At 38.6% G+C, this 18,612-nt stretch overlaps 1 protein-coding gene and 1 pseudogene across 1 annotated transcript; both read right to left on the reverse strand.

Annotated features, from left to right (window-relative positions):
- Window positions 1-2,517: 2,517 nt before the first annotated feature.
- Window positions 2,518-3,179, reverse strand: LOC102026447 (annotated as a pseudogene).
- Window positions 3,180-4,658: 1,479 nt separating this feature from the next.
- Window positions 4,659-9,232, reverse strand: Gkn1 (gastrokine 1). The gene is made up of 6 exons (XM_013514599.1): window positions 9,035-9,232; window positions 7,631-7,684; window positions 7,406-7,543; window positions 6,278-6,388; window positions 5,568-5,703; window positions 4,659-4,846 (listed from the first exon to the last, which is right to left on the reverse strand). The coding sequence occupies exons 1-6, from the start codon at window positions 9,044-9,046 to the stop codon at window positions 4,749-4,751; spliced, it is 549 nt and encodes a 182-aa protein (XP_013370053.1). The 5' UTR covers window positions 9,047-9,232; the 3' UTR covers window positions 4,659-4,748.
- Between the last annotated feature and the right edge of the window lie 9,380 nt (window positions 9,233-18,612).

The following is an 18,612-nucleotide window of genomic DNA, read 5'->3' on the forward strand; positions in this document are numbered from 1 at the left end:
TTTTTTTTTTTTTTTTTTTTGGTTTTTGGTTATCTTTGATATTTGTTAGGTATCCTATAAGAACCAAGTTGACCTGGACTTTTCTCATGTGAAATTGATAAACTTCCAATGCAATTCTTTTACTGATTATGGAAATATTCAGGTTTTCTACCTCTTTCAGAGTCACCGTTAGTAAGTTCCGTTTTTAGAAATTTGATTGACTTAAGAGTTCTAATATACTAATACAAAGTTGCTCACAATGTCCTCTTACTAGCATCTTAATATTTATGGCATCTGTAAGCAGCTCAGTCTACTTTATTATTCCCAGCATTGCTTTCTTTCTGGTTTACCCTTTTTATTTCTGGTTACTTTTATCTAAGTTTTGTCAATTTTATGCTTTTTCAAAGAAGCAAATTTTGACTTTGTTGAGCTATACTATTATATATTTGTTTCCTGTTTTATTAATTTCTGATATCAATAAATCTTTCCTCTAATTTATTTTGTATATATCATACTTCTACTGCATCTTTAAAGGTGAAAGCTGACTTAGTGTTTAGTGTCTCCTCTTTTATAAAGTAAAGATTTAAGCTATACATTTCTATTGCACATTGCTGTTGATACTACTATAAGGTTTTAAATGTGTTGCTTTCATTATTTCATAGTTATAATTTTAAATGTTTTCTACCTTTAATCATGCAGTTTTCTTGAGCTCTTGTGTTGTTTAGATGTATGTTTCTTAATTTCAAAATAAATGGAGTTATTTTGCTTTAATTGAAGGGGTTTATTTATTCTGTCTCAATTAAATAGCTATCAGAGAAATATGTCCTTTATGATGCCAATGATTTGAAGGTTTTAGAGATTTGATTTACGCCCAAGCTTGTGATCATTTTGTAGAACTCTTATATATGCTGAAGTATATACATTCTTTAGTGTTTTATATGTTCATTAAAATAAATTTAAATGCATTCAAAAATTTTATACCTTAACTGCTTTTTCCATAAGTTATTGAGAAATATATTTTAGAATCTTCAACTAGGATAGTGAAGTTGTTTAATTTTACTTACAGTTTTCACAACGTTTCCCTTATATGTTTTGGTAAGTATGTAGAATCTAGAAGTTTTAGATCTTCATAATGAATTTAATTTTTTAATCTCAAAATAGTGATGAGAAGATTCCATAAATTATGGGATTTATCAGTTCTCAAAAGTCAGGTACATGACATTGTCTATTTTTATTTATTTATTTATTTATTTTTGCTTTTTTACCACTTTATTCCAACCCGAGCACCTCAATATAAAACTAAACACTGGTGAACTGTTTTCCTTGCTATTTCTGAATTACTGTAAAATGTACAAGAGGTCTGCTAAAAGATCGACACTTAAATACATTAAATCATCTGACACATGGTAGATTTCATATAATGAAAATACCTCAAAATTAGTGCAATATATGGAACTTATCAAAATAAAGTGGACTTTGGAAAACAAGGCTGCTAGATAAATGTTACTAGCATTGTAATATTTACGTTACAAATTACAGACATATTTCTTATTATGGTTCTGGCCATGTAGGAACTGAAGCCCCTTCTTTGCAAAGGGTGAGAGGAAGAATTAGCTGTTTTATTAACTGTACACTTTGTAGACTTTTAAGCAACTATTAAATATTACAGAAAATAATAAACATGGAGGCTACAGTGCAGCACCCTATTTACAGTACCGCTGAAGATAAAATTTAAAACAATCAGGTTTGAATGTACATAATTGTTAGTGCACTGACTGTATTATGTTCAAAGGGAACAGAAACCTCTTCCCTGCTCCAAACAAGACCTATGTAATGGCCTGCAGAGATTGAAAAAAAAATTCAGATACCTGGTTTGCTTCTTTTTTTGAAGAGCTCACATGAAAGGAATATTATTCATTAAAATGCATTTCTCAGTTTTCATATTGCTAAACAAGGTGGGAGTACATTTGACTTCTTTATCACATTTAGAAAAATAGTAAGATGGGCTATAACCTAGATGCTATTAATACTCCTTTTCTTCCTGGAATTGTGGGGCTGTTTTCTTGTGGTTAACTTACTCAAATGTGGAATGTATACCTTAGATAACCAAAGAAAGGTTGCCTGAATACTGCAGCTAAGCATAAATATATTTATATCTTTCTAAAAATGTTTTTCAGAAAGACCAAATTAATAATTTCTAATTTTTTTGCACATGACTACTGTCCCAGTTTGGAGAAACTGTTTGGTTAACTGTGGGTCCAGATAGTCATTTGTCTTTATTTCTAATGATGAGAAATGATTACCTCCAGCATTCCAGTGAAACAATTACACACAGATCTCATTTTCCCTTTCTATTGCTGAAACATGCATATTATTAAAAATCAAGTTCAAAACACTTAAAATAATTTTGTATTAGAAATTTGACTCTCTCATAAGTCTCTTGGTTTTTGGGAGTCATATTGGGCTGATTAAATGCTCCAATTCCACTGTTATTAACATTTAGGAAGCAGAAGATTCCAGCTCACTCAAACTGGAGTTTTAGTTACTATAACCCTGATTTCTGGTTGGTTGTTTAGGTTCAGTGAGGTCTACTCCTCTTCCTCTAGCACAATTTGCTCCTGGATTCTGTGGTTCATTCTTTGGCAACTTTTTAGTTATTGCCATGAATATTTCATTTACATTCATTGATGTTTTAGCTGATGTTTCCCTGAATAATAAACTGCTGTCACCTGCATAAGACTGTGCTTCCTGGAAATCTACAGCTCTTTTATTTGCTAGATCAACCTTGTTTCCTGATAAAGCTATTACAATGTTAGGACTTGCTTGCAAGATATTTTATCTTGCTTCTGGAGTTCTTTAACCCAGTTTTTTGCTCTTGCAAAGATTCCTCATTTGTGATATCATATACAACAATGTCTGCTTGTGCTCCTCTGTAGTGTATTGGTGCTAGGCTATGGTATCTTTCTTGACCAGCTGTATCCCATGTTTCAAACTTTACTGTTGTGTCATCAAGACACAGTCTGGGTTAGAAAAGCAGCCCCAGTGGTACTCTCTTGAAATTCATGAAATTGGCCTTTCACAAAATGAAGCACTAGGCTTGATCTGCCAACAGCATACTCTCCCAGAAGTACTAGTTTGAACTGGAATATTTTATTTCTAGTACTTGGCACCTTAGGTCTCATTGCTCCTCGATTAGCCATGTCCAAATTTGAAAGAAACCCCTAATTTCAGACTCCTAAATGAACTGCCAGGAGGCAAGGTGTCGAATTTTTCTTTCTGGAGGTAAAGAAAGCTGAACCCACCCTGCGCGGAGCTGTGGGCCACCGCTTCCTGGCAGCGAGGCCCCGGCGTGGTCCGCAGAACCAAGGAGCTGGGTGGCCTGTCCTTCTTGTGCTGCTGTGTATGGTTTATAAGTCACAGGTTTTTTCAACCTATAGTAAGGCAGTGTCTTGGTAACCTTTGATGGGTCTTTGACAGATTTCAGCCTTCCATGTCTTAGGAATATTTAAAAAATACTGCTAATCTGGTAATTCACTCCATGTGGACAGTAATGAAATTGTGTTAGGATAAAGTAAATTATACAAATTTTCTGCTATTAAGAATTGATGTATAATATTAGTATTTTTCAAGTTGTGGAAATTAATACCTTTAATTTTGACTTTTAGGGTTACTTTGGTATATCTCATCCCAAAGTACATGGAAAGGCTGAGATGTCCATTTTTAGCATTCGAGATTTAAAGTGCAACATTTTAAAATGAATTGCGGATTCATATGGAAACACACATTTGCAGTCTTCTTCTCTGACAGTTTTCTCCTGAAATGCAAACCCTAGTGCTGTGTGGATACCATGTGACCACTCTCTTGTGACCACTCTCCTTGCTTAAGTTCCTTCGATTGGGCTATGTGATCATCAAGCTGTCAGAAGCTGTTTTTGAATGCCCAGAAATTAAGTGTTTGAGCTACAGAATAGAACAGACTCTCCTGGCATTCTTTTACTTAGCCATCAACAAATGGAGGTTGTGGAGTTTTGAACCAAACAGAGTCAAGAAAAACTGGGCGCTGAGATTCAACATGACATAATCTCTTGAACTGGAAAGACATATGGGGGATGAAGCTGACATTTTGGTTCAACTCCTTTGAGGACAGAAAAAGCTATCTGCAGGATGAAAAGAAGAGGGAAGCAGGTTTTAGAGAGGACCAGAGAACTAATAACAAGCAGCTTCTGGGCCTGAGGTAAGCAGTGTAGGTCTTGGTGTCCATAGAGTTCCTTGCTCCCATCTGTTTGATACCCTTGGATTTACACAATTCTACCTTCTTGCAATAAACCTCCCTTTCTGTCTTAGGCTACTTTGAGGGGCTTTTTGTTCTTGCTAATCTGAAATGTTATTTTACACAGCAACTATAGAGCAGCTTTCACAGCACTCGATGGCCTTGGAAGGATTCCCAGGGCTGTGGTTAGAAACATCTGATGCATCTGAAGGGGTTCTTTATAGGGGACAGGTTTTGAATCAAGGCTAACAGTTGGGTCTACTGCACTCCAATAACTTGCCACCACCACCGTGCACTTATGATCCCTTGGACTCCAAATAAGAATAATAAGAAATCTTAGTATAAACTGAATTCAGTACTAAATAGGTTTATTGAGCCTTAAAGAAACCAAATTAACCAGCAGAAAACATTATCAGAAGGACAGGACAAAAATCATCAGACCATGTTTTTCCTTCCTAACAGCATACTCTGATGATTTAATGGCTTCCTTTTTTTTTTTTTTATTTGTTTTGCAGGGTTGATCCACAGAAGGAAATGTTCAGAATCCAGAGTATATTAGCATCGTAGCACTTTTCTGAGTAAAAAGGTGGATTTGGTCCTGATAAAAAGAAAAGTAGTCTATATCAGTGACTGTTTAAGTACTCTTTTTTAATGGGCAGTGAAGGTGTGTCACAGTTTCCAAACTAGATAGGCACTGATTTCAAGATCACTCTGTCTCTCTGTTTCTGCCTCTATTTCTGTCTCTCTGTCTCTCTGTCTCTGACTCTCTCTGTCTCTCCTATGTGTCCATCGATCAAGATAAAATCACTCAATTCAGAAATCTGGAAGGTTGCTCTTGGTTTGGTTATTAGGGGACACATTTTGTGTAAGCTGTTTCTGAATGTCCAGAAACTAAGTGTTTGAGCTACAGAATAGAATAGACTCTCCTGACGTTCATTTACTTAGCCATTCATGCGTTCTCTTAAATATGTCTGGAGTTTGCCATAGATGCACTCTTGAGAGGCAACATTCTATAAAGTTTAAAAGCAGAGAATGTAGTGCCAGAACATTTGGGATTGACCCAGTCATGTGCTTTGTGATCTCTCTCTGTCTCTGCTTCAATTTCCTCATTCATAAAATAAGACTAACAAAAGAACTTGTAATACAAGATTTCTGTGAGTAGGAAATGAGTTAACATATTTAAAGCACATAAAACAGTGCTAAAGAAGTGCTAGCTGTGGTAAATATTCCCTACATGACTGGTGTCTTCTACAGACAGGCCCAAGGTAGTCAGATAACTCCACCAATACTTCCTGGGATGCACAGTAGATAGTGCTCACCTGGAATCTCTTCAGCCATGTAGGTTGGAAGCCCGTGGCACATGCCAGCAATGTTTTGTCCATATTTGGTCAGATCATCAACTTGGTTAGGGTTGACGGAGTACCTCAGAACCTTTGGAGGGGGGCCTCCTGGTCCCTTTCCATGAATGTGGAGAAAACACATGGAAAAGAAGATAGAGAAAGAATGAGTGCCACGCCCGGTTTGCTGATTTTCTAAGGGGCACAAGGCCAAAACAGGGTGATTGCTTGACCACAATTTTTTAATAAACAAAGTGAAAGAAGAGCCAACTCTTTCTGTGGATATGTCAATACTTCTAAGTGTCCCAAAAAAATCTGCTCCTTGTAAAAACAAAGGTCTGATTTATTCTAAATGTATTTATTTGACCTAATTCGATTGCTTAAATTCCTTGGGTTGGGCTATGTGATAATCAAGCTGTCAGAATATAGCTTATTGTCTCTGTCTTGTCAATGAAAGCTACCCATTTATTATTACAACAATATGAACTCAGGCAAACATTTCCAAAAAATCATAGATCCCTATTCTCATCTATCTCAATTATGGTTGCTAGGTGAAATATAGGAAACCCAGTCACATTTAAATTCCAAATAATCACAAATTATTTTTCAGTTATTCTTCCCCTGCAGTCAAGTGGGGATGACCATGACCTTTGACCTCCTCTCACCAAAAATAAAAAGACTTTTATTTTTACCTGCCTCTTCTTGACTAGAGCATCAAGGGCTTGAAGAGAGGGCATGACGTCATTGTTCATTTTGTGCACAATGCACGACTTCTTGGCAAAGAGTCTGGTTGCAGCGAAGCCCTATTAGAGAAGGCAGTAAATAGTGAGGTACATGTTCTCCAAGGAGCCTCTCTTATCAGAAGTCAGTTTCATCCACAGAAGGAAATGGAACTCCAAGATCATGAGCTGAGATGAAAGCCCTAGCTTTGGCATCGTCTTGAAAAATCATATCTATTACTAACATGTCTAGGGATGTGGACAGACTGCAAGCTTTTTGAGGGGTAAGGAGAGAGACAGAGAGAGAGAGAGAGAGAGAGAAAGAATAATCAAATTCATAGCTTTACTCTCAGTTCTATCATGGTAAGAGTTAGTCTACATATGCATGTTTTACTGAAATAAACTTGAGAAAGCTATCATATTTTAGTCTCCTTTGATCCTTACATTTCAAGGAGGCAAGTAAGACAAAAATTAGTTTTCTACTTTTTCAGATGATCCCAGTGTAACAATATAGAGTGTATTTTTTTTTTTTTTATTATAAAAGTGTAAAGTTGGTTAAATATACAGCTGGTAATTGCAAGTTGGGCTTCTGAGCTACTGCCGAGTGTTTTGCTTTCCCTTCTCTTATCAGTTAATATTGTAATTTACGTTTCCTTTGGTCTTTTTGAGTCACAGGTGAAATGTCAGTGTCTGTTATTTTAGAAGGAAATTGGAGACAAAGTGAGACGGACTATGTTCTGGCAGTGGTGATATTATATAGGTGTTTCTTTCATCATTACTGAGGCTACTTGCAGCCACAACAAAGGCTGTTCATGTTTGTCTAATATCCCTATAAATCCTTGCACGTAGTGAATCCTAATAACTGTTTACTGGCTTGTATTTAATTGATTATTCCATACTTATTAGTACTAAGTAATTCTATGCAGGGAGCAAACTTCAGTGAGCAAAACAATTTCTTTTACTTATAGCTATTATGCTATGTGTAATGAGGTTTTATTTTTATTATTTTTTTCTGGTTAGCTGTCATATTCTTTTAGTTGTTGCTGTTAAAAAAAAGACACCATATTTTGAAAGAATGGAAACAGCACATTGGCTACCTACATTTTCATAGTCCCAGAGGGAATTCCAGGAGTCCCACCCGTTGTTGTTGTCAACATTGGCCACGTTGTGGGCATTATTGATGTTCACTGACTGCTGCCCACTTCCAGCAACATTGTTGTCATCGTTGACGTTGATATTCTGAAGTTAGTAAGAGACTGGGTGTGATTTAATGTCATATTTCTTTGCGAATCCATTTGGAAATACACTTTAAAAAGTGAAACTTACATAGTTGGCAAAACCAGGAGTGATGCAGAGTCCAAGAAGCCCAATGAAGAGCATCTGAAATCACAAATAACATTGGCCACTGTCACACGGCACAGTGATGCCTCTTTCTTTCCTCTATCCATGCTTACAAAAAATATCCACCGATTTTCTGATTTGTTGGGTGATCTGTTTTCTTTTTCTACCTTGTACTTGTACCATGGAAAATTTTATAGATGACATAAAATTATTAGTTCATTATAAATAATTTCATTTTGCCTGTAGGGCTTATCACAAGCTGATGAAGAATGCATTTTAAAATAAATAGCATGCATGGTGTGTAGGTGCATATATGAAAAATCACATCTGAAAATGATGTAAGTTAATTTTCCAGTTTGATTTGAGATGATATCCTCCTAATAGTAGAAATATTATTTTTCTCATTGGTTTGAAGAATTTTTATTAGTTTCAGAAGGACTTAAAAAGGGCTTAAAAGTAGGCTGCTAGGAAGTCAGAAGTGCAAGAAATTTCAGGGAATATTTAGTACAATGTAATCCTTTCACTGAATAGGAAACTGAAATTTAAAGGTTAAGAGACTTGGCCAGAGTCATACCTCTTCTTCCCAGTAGGCCAGGAGAGCAATCAGATCTTTCAACTCATACCTAGGGCCCTCTCCTCTTTTTTGAAAAAAAAAAAAAAAAAAAATCTTCCTGCTATTATTTCCAGATAGTTATTTTACACTTGAAACCCCATTATAAGGCAGGGTTAGCTGTAGATATTACAAAGTGTAGCACACTGAAACACAAAAATATTCATCTGATTGTAGTCCCTTTGCATCCTGTTATAAAAAGCTCCATTTCCAGCACCACTGGCTGGATAGGGGGTCCACCCCTGCACTCAGGCCTCTGTGTGGACCTGCATTTGAGACGCTGCAGCAGCTGTATACCTCAGAGGCTTTCCAAAAGAAATGCCACAGCCAGGGCCTGAGGCCAACCTTGCTTACCTGATCACCCATTTCAAGCAAAGACTGTGACACATAATCTCTCACCGACAGGTTGTGATAATCAGCTTTTTATCTGGCCTGAACAAGATCAGGATTTTTGGCAAAAAGAGGAATTCAAGAGTGAGGAAATATCAAGCACATTCTAGGGGTTAGAGTCTCTTGCCCTGTATAGACAGCTGAATCAAGTGATGTGGGAAGTAATTTTATTAAAGATAGCTTGGTGTAAGATGCTCAGATATCTGTCGGATCCCCCTAGGATACCTTTCTGTGTAGAGATGCTTATAAATGCCAGATTCTGTAAAAAGGAAAGAGATTTTTTTTTCAAATTTTTACATTATGGTGACATTGCCATAAGAAGCAGTATCTCTGGATAGTAACAGTCTCCACTTATGTGATACTAAGTTCAAAGTTAGAAATGTACTTACTGTGGCCTTCATGTCTTCAGGAATGCAGAGGAGCAGAGAAGAGGAGCAGGCAGGTATGGATCTGGACGAGCAGACTTCTCATATTTGTACCTGTCCAGCTTTACTTAAAACAGGTGTGCTTGGGTGGAGTCAAAGACTTATCTTTCTTCCCTTCCCGAATCTGTGCCAAGCACCGGGAAGCTTTTGGATGCCTGGTTAACAAAGCACTTTGACATGGAGCTGATCTGACTCATCACTCGGTGTTGCTGAATGTATCACAGCAAACTCATGATGTGTGATAACTTCTGGTCCAGTTGAGGCTATAGGTGTGGGTATTTCACACACTGACATTGCTCAGATTTGGAAAAAGCATAATCCTTAAAACCAAACAAGCACATCGATGAAGAACTGTATGTGTATCTCACTTTCAAGATAGCAGCTTTGTAGGAATGTGGAAACAATGTCCTTGTCTTACCTTTCCTGATCCCATGGTAATGGCTTTACTCAGGGTAGAGAGGTTTTATGAGTGACTCGCCCCAAATCTATCCTGTTTTCTGCATTCCTGAGGCCTCTCAATGATAGCGTCACATATTGGGTTAGAAAACTGGGGGGCTGCTGTCAGCAGTTTCTTCCCACCCCCAAATCCAGTTAGTACCAAACCTTGTCATTACATCTCAGAAATGCCTTTCTGCTATGGGCTGGCCACAGGCTCCCCTCACTGGACTCTCACCGCAATTGTGTAATTGATCACTGTGGTCAGGGCTCTGAGATTTCAGTGCATTTTCTCTAAGATTGTCTTTCTAAAGCACATTATATCAATAAACACAGCTGTGCTATGCTTAGGAACTTTCACTGGTGCCCTCAGGACAAAGTTCACTCATTGGAAAGGCACCCAGGGTCCTTTATAATGGGTGTTCTGGCTTCTCAAGTGGTTTCTGTCCTTTGTAGCATGCGCTTGTGTTGCTGCTGCACCAGTTCCCTTATTCCTAGAGTATCCAGTACATTTTACACCTGTCTGACTTCGCACATGCTCTGTTCTGACCCTGGAGGGCCACCCCCTTGCCCGTCTTTAATTGGTAAATTGCTGTTCATATTTCAGATACTGCTACATCTAACACTTCTCCATTTCCCAGATGAACACACTTCACCATTGAAGGTATAAAGAACAGTTTTTATTTGGTTCCAAGTTCCTTAATTTTGAAAAAGTACATTAAAATAATAAAATTTTCATTAGAGGGAGGGAGTAGAAACTGTCACTTGGGGCAAACAGATAAAAGCTCTAGATAGTCTTAGAGGTAAACATCATTATTTTTTCTGCCCTTTCCTACAAACTGAAGCTGGTGAGTCAAACTTACTAAAGAAGAAAACTTTATCTTTACTTGTTTATCTACAAATTTTCCCTTTGGAAGCCTTCTTGTGTGCAGTTGTGCTCCTGTGATGGAAGGGATTCTAAATAAGAAATTACATGGTTATAAATGTTGGACCAGTAGCAACACTGTTTTGGAGACAGAGTCTTGATATGTAGCTCAAGCTGTCCTCAAACTTGTGATCTTCTTGCCTCAGCTTTCCTAGTGCTGGAATTAAAGGCATGTGTCCCACTCCTGACAGTATCAAGAAGAGATGACAGTATCATCTCTTCCAAAATGTTGGTATGAGTGAATTAAAGGCAGCTACAGTAAGATACCACTTGCATTTTTAACATATCTACCAATACCTTTGAAACTCACTCTTTGGCTGCAGAAGGCCAATAGGCCTGGAGTAGTGGGCCAACAGGTGTGAGGAAGTCTTCATCTGCTTTAGAAAATGTTTCATCACTACAAGTCACAGAGTGGAGAGCACAGGCTCTGCCTTCAGACTCAGCCTTGAGTGGTCATCTTGGTGTATGGTGCAATACTCAGCACATGTTCATCCATCGTACCTTACTGTGGAGGGTGGCGTGTTCTATGGACAGTGGATGCATGAAATGCAGTTTGGTAGATGGTTCACAATGGAGATGACAGCATGCAGACAGGCAGGGTTTCTCTGGAGATGGACAATTTATATCCACATATCAAGCATGCGAAGGATTCTACAGAGGAGAAATCCATGCCGCACTGTGGCACCCAGATTCTTGTAAAGTTAACTGATGACAAAACATGGTTATGTTCTGTTTTCTTATATTTATTTTTATAACACCTGTTACCATGCTTAATGAGACCATCCTTGGGGAAGCAGCAATCATGCTGCCTCTGAGGTTGAAGCTTGGATTTGAAAGTTCATTTTGGGACCTACTGGTTCGATGTAGGAGTCAAGAGACCTAATCTGTATTTCTTTCTCTCAGGGAGTCAGCTTTTTCCCCTTGAAGCTTTAGATTTCCTATAGATAAAAAAGAGAAGAATTGTTTCCTTTATACAACATTATTATCATTTCAATAGTTCAAAATCAAAAGGCATTCATCCCCTGAGTTTTGTGCTGTGTTCTCCCTCTATCTATCTCTCTGTCTGTCTCTGTCATTGTCTTTGTCACTCTTCTCTGTCTGTCTGTCTGTCTGTCTCTCTTTCTGTGTCTCTCCCTCTCTCTGGTCAACCCTCGCCTAAATCTTGGTCTCATCCAAGGCCAAAAACATGAGCAAGTCTCTTTCTCCTTCTTGCCCTGAGAACTAAATTTCATTGGTTTCATGCCTTTTCCTGAGAGGAAGACAGAACAGGTCTATGGTTTTTGTCATCTCCATAGGCGCTAGATTAGGTTGCTCCATCTGTGATACTCACTATGTCCCTTTAAAAATTTTAAACTGCATAAAATAAGATGACCAACCTAGAGGATACAAAGTGCATTGTATGTACCCACTTCTGGTTTTTGGTGCCGGGAGGAGATGTGCTGCCCCACAATGGCACGGTGACACATGCAGGGATCTCAGGTGATAGTGGGGTTTAGTGTGAGCCCAGCCAGCCCATAGGTAAATAGACTTTACCCTGCCCACAGAGGTTAAAGCTGGGCCATGTCAAAACCAGATGCTGTCATCATTTTATCTCACAGTGCACACACACCCATGATTCCCATTTACACCACGCCCTGTTGTGTCAGGCTGAGTGAAGACTCCCTTTGCTTGGAATAAATGAGATGCCCTCCATGTACAATATGGATTTGGAGAGAGGTTCAGAGCTTTCCTCCAGAAAGCAGGCTTTTCGTATTATTTTTTTCCCACTTAGTGGAAGGGAATGTTCACCTGAAGGACACATTTCTATCTTAAATGTTCCCATTCCACATTCCCACTGTTGTACATGCCCGCTAACGGGCTGATTTAGCAGTCGCTGACACCTATCCAGCCTTTAGCAATCTCATCTTCCCTTGAATTGCTGTCCTATTCTTTGATATTTAGGGCTTAGTTGTTTTTAACCTGCTAGTCCTTATACTATTTTTGTGTGGATATGTCCCTTCATGCAGACATTCTGTCTTAGTCTCCCTGCTTTTACTGCTAGTTTTTTTGAATAGTCTGTGTCCCAGTTTGATGGCTTTTGTTTTGGTCCCAAGTCAGGTGGTTCATTGTGAAGTCTGAACCCATTTCCTCTCTGCGAAAACTTCTGCCCCTTTCTGTGTCTTTGTTTACTCAACAATAGCTAAGAATCTATTGAAAGCTCCTGTGGCTACAGCCCTGGTGCTTCTAGTAATGGTATATTGAAAAATACAATGACTGTTTAAATTTTTAAAAATTATTACAGTGAAAGACACAACGTCATTAATTCCCCCTCAAAATATCCCCCCTCACTTGGAACTCACTTACTTGGAAGTCTTTTCTCCTTAAGGGTCTGTCTTGGAACTCCATATGCTAAACTGATTCAAACCATTTACCTTTCACGGTCATTCTGACTTTCAGGAAGAGCTGGAAGTCACACAGTGCCAGATCCAGCCAAGAAGGTGGATGAAGACACAATGTAATGGTTAAATGAGCCTGCCTTTCATTGCAGGGTACTTTGCAGCAGCATTTGCCATATCTGTGATCATACCTTCTAAAGACACTCATGAAAGAGGACTTCCAGAAGTGCTTCAAAAAGTGGCAATAATGATGGGATAAGTGTTTGAAGTGAGATAGGAGTGTTTTGAGGGGGATTGATGGCAACGTGTTTGTAATATACTTTTAAAAATTTAAACATTCATCATATATTTTGGTCACTCCTTGTATTTGTCTCAAGTCCCCCTTATGTACTTGTGGTGAGGAATGTCACATCTAAAAAATAGCTATAAGAACACATAAATTGATATTTTAATAATCATTGTTGGCGTCAGATTCCAGAAAACCCAAACTTATGACACAATTGTTTTTGTATAGGAGAGAAATTCTTTTCAAATTACAAGAAAGTTGAAGGAACTTTTTCAAAAGGCATTCACTGAGCTTTTCATTTTTGCTGTTCCCTCTGGGACCAGGGCCTTGCAGAATACATACAATTCTGCCTTTCTGTTGCCGCTATATAAGTCTGTGCAGTTGTTCTTGCCAAAACTGTGCGAGCCTGTAGAGGCTAGCAATGTTAGATCATGCGTCAAATTAGATGTTATCTGGACTGCTGCAGTGTTGTAAATAGGAGTGGGAAAAACTTTGCTAACAGAAAGTCCCCTGAGTAATTTCATCATTTGTAGAAAATATATGAAAATAGAGATAAAGAGAACATTGATCAGTGACTTCATTTTTCATGATCACGAAGAACAGTCAAACCTAGTTACGTACTTCTGTAAAGGATTTGGAGACAATGCACCCGTAAGAGGAATAGGAATTATAAAGTGATAGTCAGATGGTGCGGTATAGTTACCTCCTGTGTAAGTGAGAAATAATATCATTATGCCCTGTTCACCGCTCTTCTTGAAGCAGTTTAGTTGCAAGGATGTAAAACACTCATGATTAAAGTGTGCTCACTCAGTCTTGGCCTTCAGACTTGGAAAAGCCCAACCTGCTAAATCAAACATGAGATTCCAATTTCAGATGGCTAGAACTAGGGTGATAGATTGGGCAGAGCCGTGATGGAGCCGGGGTCTAGTGAGAACTCAGCAGCCCCTGCACAACACTGGTTTCCACAGCTTGGCTAGAAGAAGAGACCAAAGGAAAAAGCCACTGAGCAACGAAGTTTGGTTTAGTGAATCACTAAGTGTTCTGCAGGGTGGCTGATCGAAACTGGTTTCCTTTTCTGCATCTCAAATAGGGCACATACACATATGTGTACTCCTTTCACTTCTGAAAGAACACGTCCTCAGAAGAAGACACTGGATCTCCAGAGTTGCCTCAGGGAATTTTGAGCACCCATGATTATTTAGTTATGCTCTCTTCTTACCCACATTGCTCTCCAGTTCCTGGATATGCATCCTAACATGTATCTACGGGGATACATGCTGGAGTGTTCTTTTTCTTCAGAGGTCCCACTGGATTTGAATAAAAACCAAATCCAAACCAGGAAAAATTTTTTTTCATTTGCAGGTCAGCAGTGGGTCTCTGGGCCTGCAACTCCATGTTCATTTTCTCATTTGGGAACAAATCAATTAATAGCAATTCACCATGCTGCAACTAATGCAACACCGCATTAAACACAAGTGCTACGGAAGACTTAAAGAGGTAGCATAGTCAGCGCTTATACTCCAAGTCAGTGCTGGCTTTGTGGGCATGTGATCAGGGCAGTCCTCAAGGGCCCATGCTCTGCACAGGAAGGACCAGGACTGAACACATGACCTGCGTGCTACATGGCGTCTCAGATGTCTTTGTGGGTCTGCGCATACCTTGCAAACATCCTGTGCCCCAGGGAATGTGACATTAATGAACAAATCATAAACATAATCACAGATTGGAGATCCATGGGTGAAAGGACAAGGGCTTTCCCTGCTCTTTGAACAAGGAGTCCAATATTTGCATTATGTGCTGGGCTCCCCAAATTACATAAAGGGCCTGATGGGATGCAAGACACATGAACAGTTTGGCAAGCAAAGCAAAGTGAGAAGAAGATGTGGTCCTGAGGGGCTTTGTAACTTGTCCAAGGTCACGTGGCAGGCAGACTAGAAGGATGAGTTCACATAATTTGGTACCTGTGCTGTTTTCTTTCTACCTTGCAGCACTCCACATGCACAGTACAGATGAATTTTCAGAATAACATGACCCCTCTAGGCTGCAGTGCCTTTAGGCAGCGTTGGCTGAGCACTGAGGGGCAGACAGATATATGGGGGGTGGTGCTCCTCCAGCCTAAGGGATGCAGCAGAGTCAGGTGGTGCAAATTGGGGGTCCAGTGGCTACGGGGAGACTTCTTTATAGCATTCCCAATTCTCTCAGATTCAACTTTATGGTCATGAAATATCTCATTTAATCATAATGAGATAGAGAAAAATTGAGTCAGAATTATCCAATGTATCAAGAGCCCACAGTTTGCTACACACTGAACTGGAGCTATTATAGAGATTTTAATCTTCTCCAAATAGCTCCTTGGATCTGTCCTTCCTCTTTGGCGCAATCCTTCCGTGCATGTCTGAGAGCACCTTCCTTTTTTCCACACCCATGTGTTCCAGTACCCTGGAGCTCCTCCCTGTAGATTAATATTTAAGTTGGTGGCCATGGGTGTTTCTCTGAGAAAGCAATTTCATTTATCTTTTCATAATTTACACACCTTGAAGTTTGAGTTAGTCTTCTACGAGATCATCAGGCACATATAAAGGGAGGTACATAAACAAGTATGTATGTTTTAGAAATGTAAATACCCTTTGGTGTTAGGATTTCATGATTCACCTTAAAAATAGATAGACTGTACACAGAGGATGTACGGTGGCCTCCCTGGGTATCTACCGGGCTGAGCTTCCTCCTGCCTCCCTTACGCCTGTGTATCTGGCATGCTTCTTGCCAGCGACTTTGGTGCAATAAAAGATGACTCCAACAGAAATTCAAATACAAGTGAGGTCCATAATATTGGCCATTCTCCTCAAATCTAGAAGACACCTAACAATTTCCCAGAATTTCTCCTTCTTTCTTCTACGTGGGAGTTAAAATACAAAAGACCTTTTTAGTAGTACATGTTTGAAGTACATTATGACCGCATTTATTGTGGGCAGCTGGTAATGTGCACAACGCATCTTAATTCTTTTTGTCCCCTTCCCCTCCTCTCCCATCCCTCCCTACTCTCTCCAACTCTTGTTCTCCTTCCCATTTGCAAAGCTTTATTCAATTTTCTTTTTTCCACTTTATTCTTCAATTTTCTTTTTTCATCCATTTTCCCTCCAATTCTTTCCGTTTCTTATTTCCCCATCTCACTTGAAAAAGATCTCCCTGCTTCCTATTATCTTTTATTTTGCTTTTTATTTATATTGTGTGTTTCTCATAAAGAGAAACCATGTAATATTTAAACTCATGTGTCTGATATACTTCGCTTAACATTATGATCCCAAGGTGCATCTATTTACCTGGGAAGGCCTCAATTTTATCCTTCTTTAAGGCAGAGTAGTACACTATTGTGTATAAATACCATATTTTCTTTATCTATTCATTTGTTGATGGGCATATAGGGCATTTGCAAGATTTAGCTATTATAAATTCTTCTGAAAACATGGGTAAGCATGTATTGCTCTTTTTAGGAAGATATCTAGAAGGGGAATAGCTGGGTAAAATGGAATTTCTATGGCATTAGTATAAACTAGTATAACCACTATGGAGATTTTTCAAAAAACTAATTTTGAGAAATCTCCATCGTGGTTATACTAGTTTACATTTCCACCAACAATGTGGACAAGTTCCTTCCCCCCTGCAGCCTCACCAGCGTTTGTTGTTTGATTTCTTGATGATGGACCTTTTTTCTGGAGTAAGATGGTATGTTGGTGTTGTTTTAATTTGCATTTCTCTAATGGCCAGTGATAAAATTTTAAACTCAAAGCTACTTCTTAGACCATGCAATTCTGCTTTTCTTAATTGTAGTCAATGTCTTTCCTCTTCCTTTCAATGACTGTTCAAATCATTGCCAGTCTATACAATTCTCTATGTCACGTCTACCCTTAATTTTCTAGTACCTTGAAAGAGAGAGAGACAGACAGACAGACAGACAGACAGACAGACACAGAAACAGAGAGAGGGAGAACCATGCTTCCTAAACTCTCGTTCCTCCATATTCCAATCTACCTTTGCTTTATCTTCCTTCACTCCCATCCTGAAGGGGTATGTTCTTAACAACTCTATCTCTGATTTCTACCTTCCTCCACCGTATGGCTGTTCTTTCTCACAAGCTTCAGTCTTTTCCTGTTGTTTTACTCTTTCATTTTGCTTTGTATCGTCAGATATTCCCAATATTATCAAGACAGAGCAAAAACAAATGTAGACTATTTCCCTCCATTCTACCTTCCTCATAATCAGGAGCGGATACTTTCTGCCCTCTCTACATCTGAAAAGAATCGTGAATTTTCTGATTCCACTTCCTCACCTACCAGTCACAGCTCAGCTCAGCGCAGTCTGGCTTCAGGATAAATGAAGGCTAATGCATAGTGGTGGGGCTGAAAGTGCGTGAGATGGGGAGCCTAACTCTGGAATCACTGTGTGTTGCTCTTCTCAATACTAATCTGTCTTGGCTTCTGTGTACTATTTGACACTTTTATGATTTGAAGTTATCCCGTCCCTTAACTTTAGTGACATCCTTTGTCTCATTTTTACTTCATCCATGCCTTCTACCATCCTTCAGGCAATCAGTTGTGTCTTTTCTGTACCTTCAATGTTGGGGTTGGATTGTATTCTTGAACTTCCCCTTTCATCCACTGTATTCTTATTCTGGACACTCGAGCCATCCTAAACAGATCCAACACCACCAAGCTGCAGGCTTTAGTTTACTGTGTTTATTTGCTGTACTTAGTAACCGTGTCTCAGATTCAAATAGACTTTGAACCAAACCATTTCCAACCACTCTCAAACATGTTGACTTTCCTATAATTTCAATTTATTTAATGACATTTGTAGCTATGATTCCATACGATAGGTACCTCAGTGATCTGCAAGCTGATTCTTCACCCACTCTTCTCTTACCGTGTGCAATTGCTCCCCATTGCCCTTACAATGTCATTTTAAAAAAATCTAGAACTTTTTTCTGGTAATAAAAATAATTCACAGGAAGTTGTAGAAATCATCAAAAATTATAAAGGAATAACTAATACATATCATTTTACTATCCAGAAATATTCACCTCAGGAGTACTAGAATTATAGGCACATGCCATGACATATGGATTAGCATATTTCTTTTTAATTCCTGGTAAGACTTTGGTCCACATATTATTTAGAGGTATGTTCAGTCTCCAAATATTTTGGGATTTTCCAGTTATCTTTATGTGATTCATAATTTAATTCATTGTGGTCTGAGAATATACTATGTATGATTTTTATTCTTATAATTTTGGTAAGGCATGTTTTGTGGCCCACAACTTCATGTTGGTAAATGTTTTATAGAAGAGAAAAACCTGCATTGTTGAATGAAATATTCAGTAAATGTCAGTTATATCCAATTTATTGATAGTGTTGTTCATTTAACTATATCCTTATAGATTTTCTCTCTACTTAATTATTACTGACCAAAACATGAGCACTTATGTCTCCAGCTATAAAAGAGTGTCTATTTTTCTTTGCAGTTT

The sequence above is a fragment of the Chinchilla lanigera genome, unplaced genomic scaffold (genome assembly GCF_000276665.1).
Source record: "Chinchilla lanigera isolate Chin_1 unplaced genomic scaffold, ChiLan1.0 scaffold00023, whole genome shotgun sequence".
NCBI classification, from domain to species: Eukaryota; Metazoa; Chordata; class Mammalia; order Rodentia; family Chinchillidae; genus Chinchilla; species Chinchilla lanigera.

Excerpts from the sequence above, each read along its gene's own strand:
- Gkn1 (XM_013514599.1), bottom strand. Across the intron at positions 7,544-7,630 it reads CTCCTGGTTTTGCCAACTAT|AATATCAACGTCAACGATGA; the intron begins GTAAGTTTCACT and ends TACTAACTTCAG. Across the intron at positions 5,704-6,277 it reads CTCTAGTCAAGAAGAGGCAG|GGACCAGGAGGCCCCCCTCC; the intron begins GTAAAAATAAAA and ends ATTCATGGAAAG.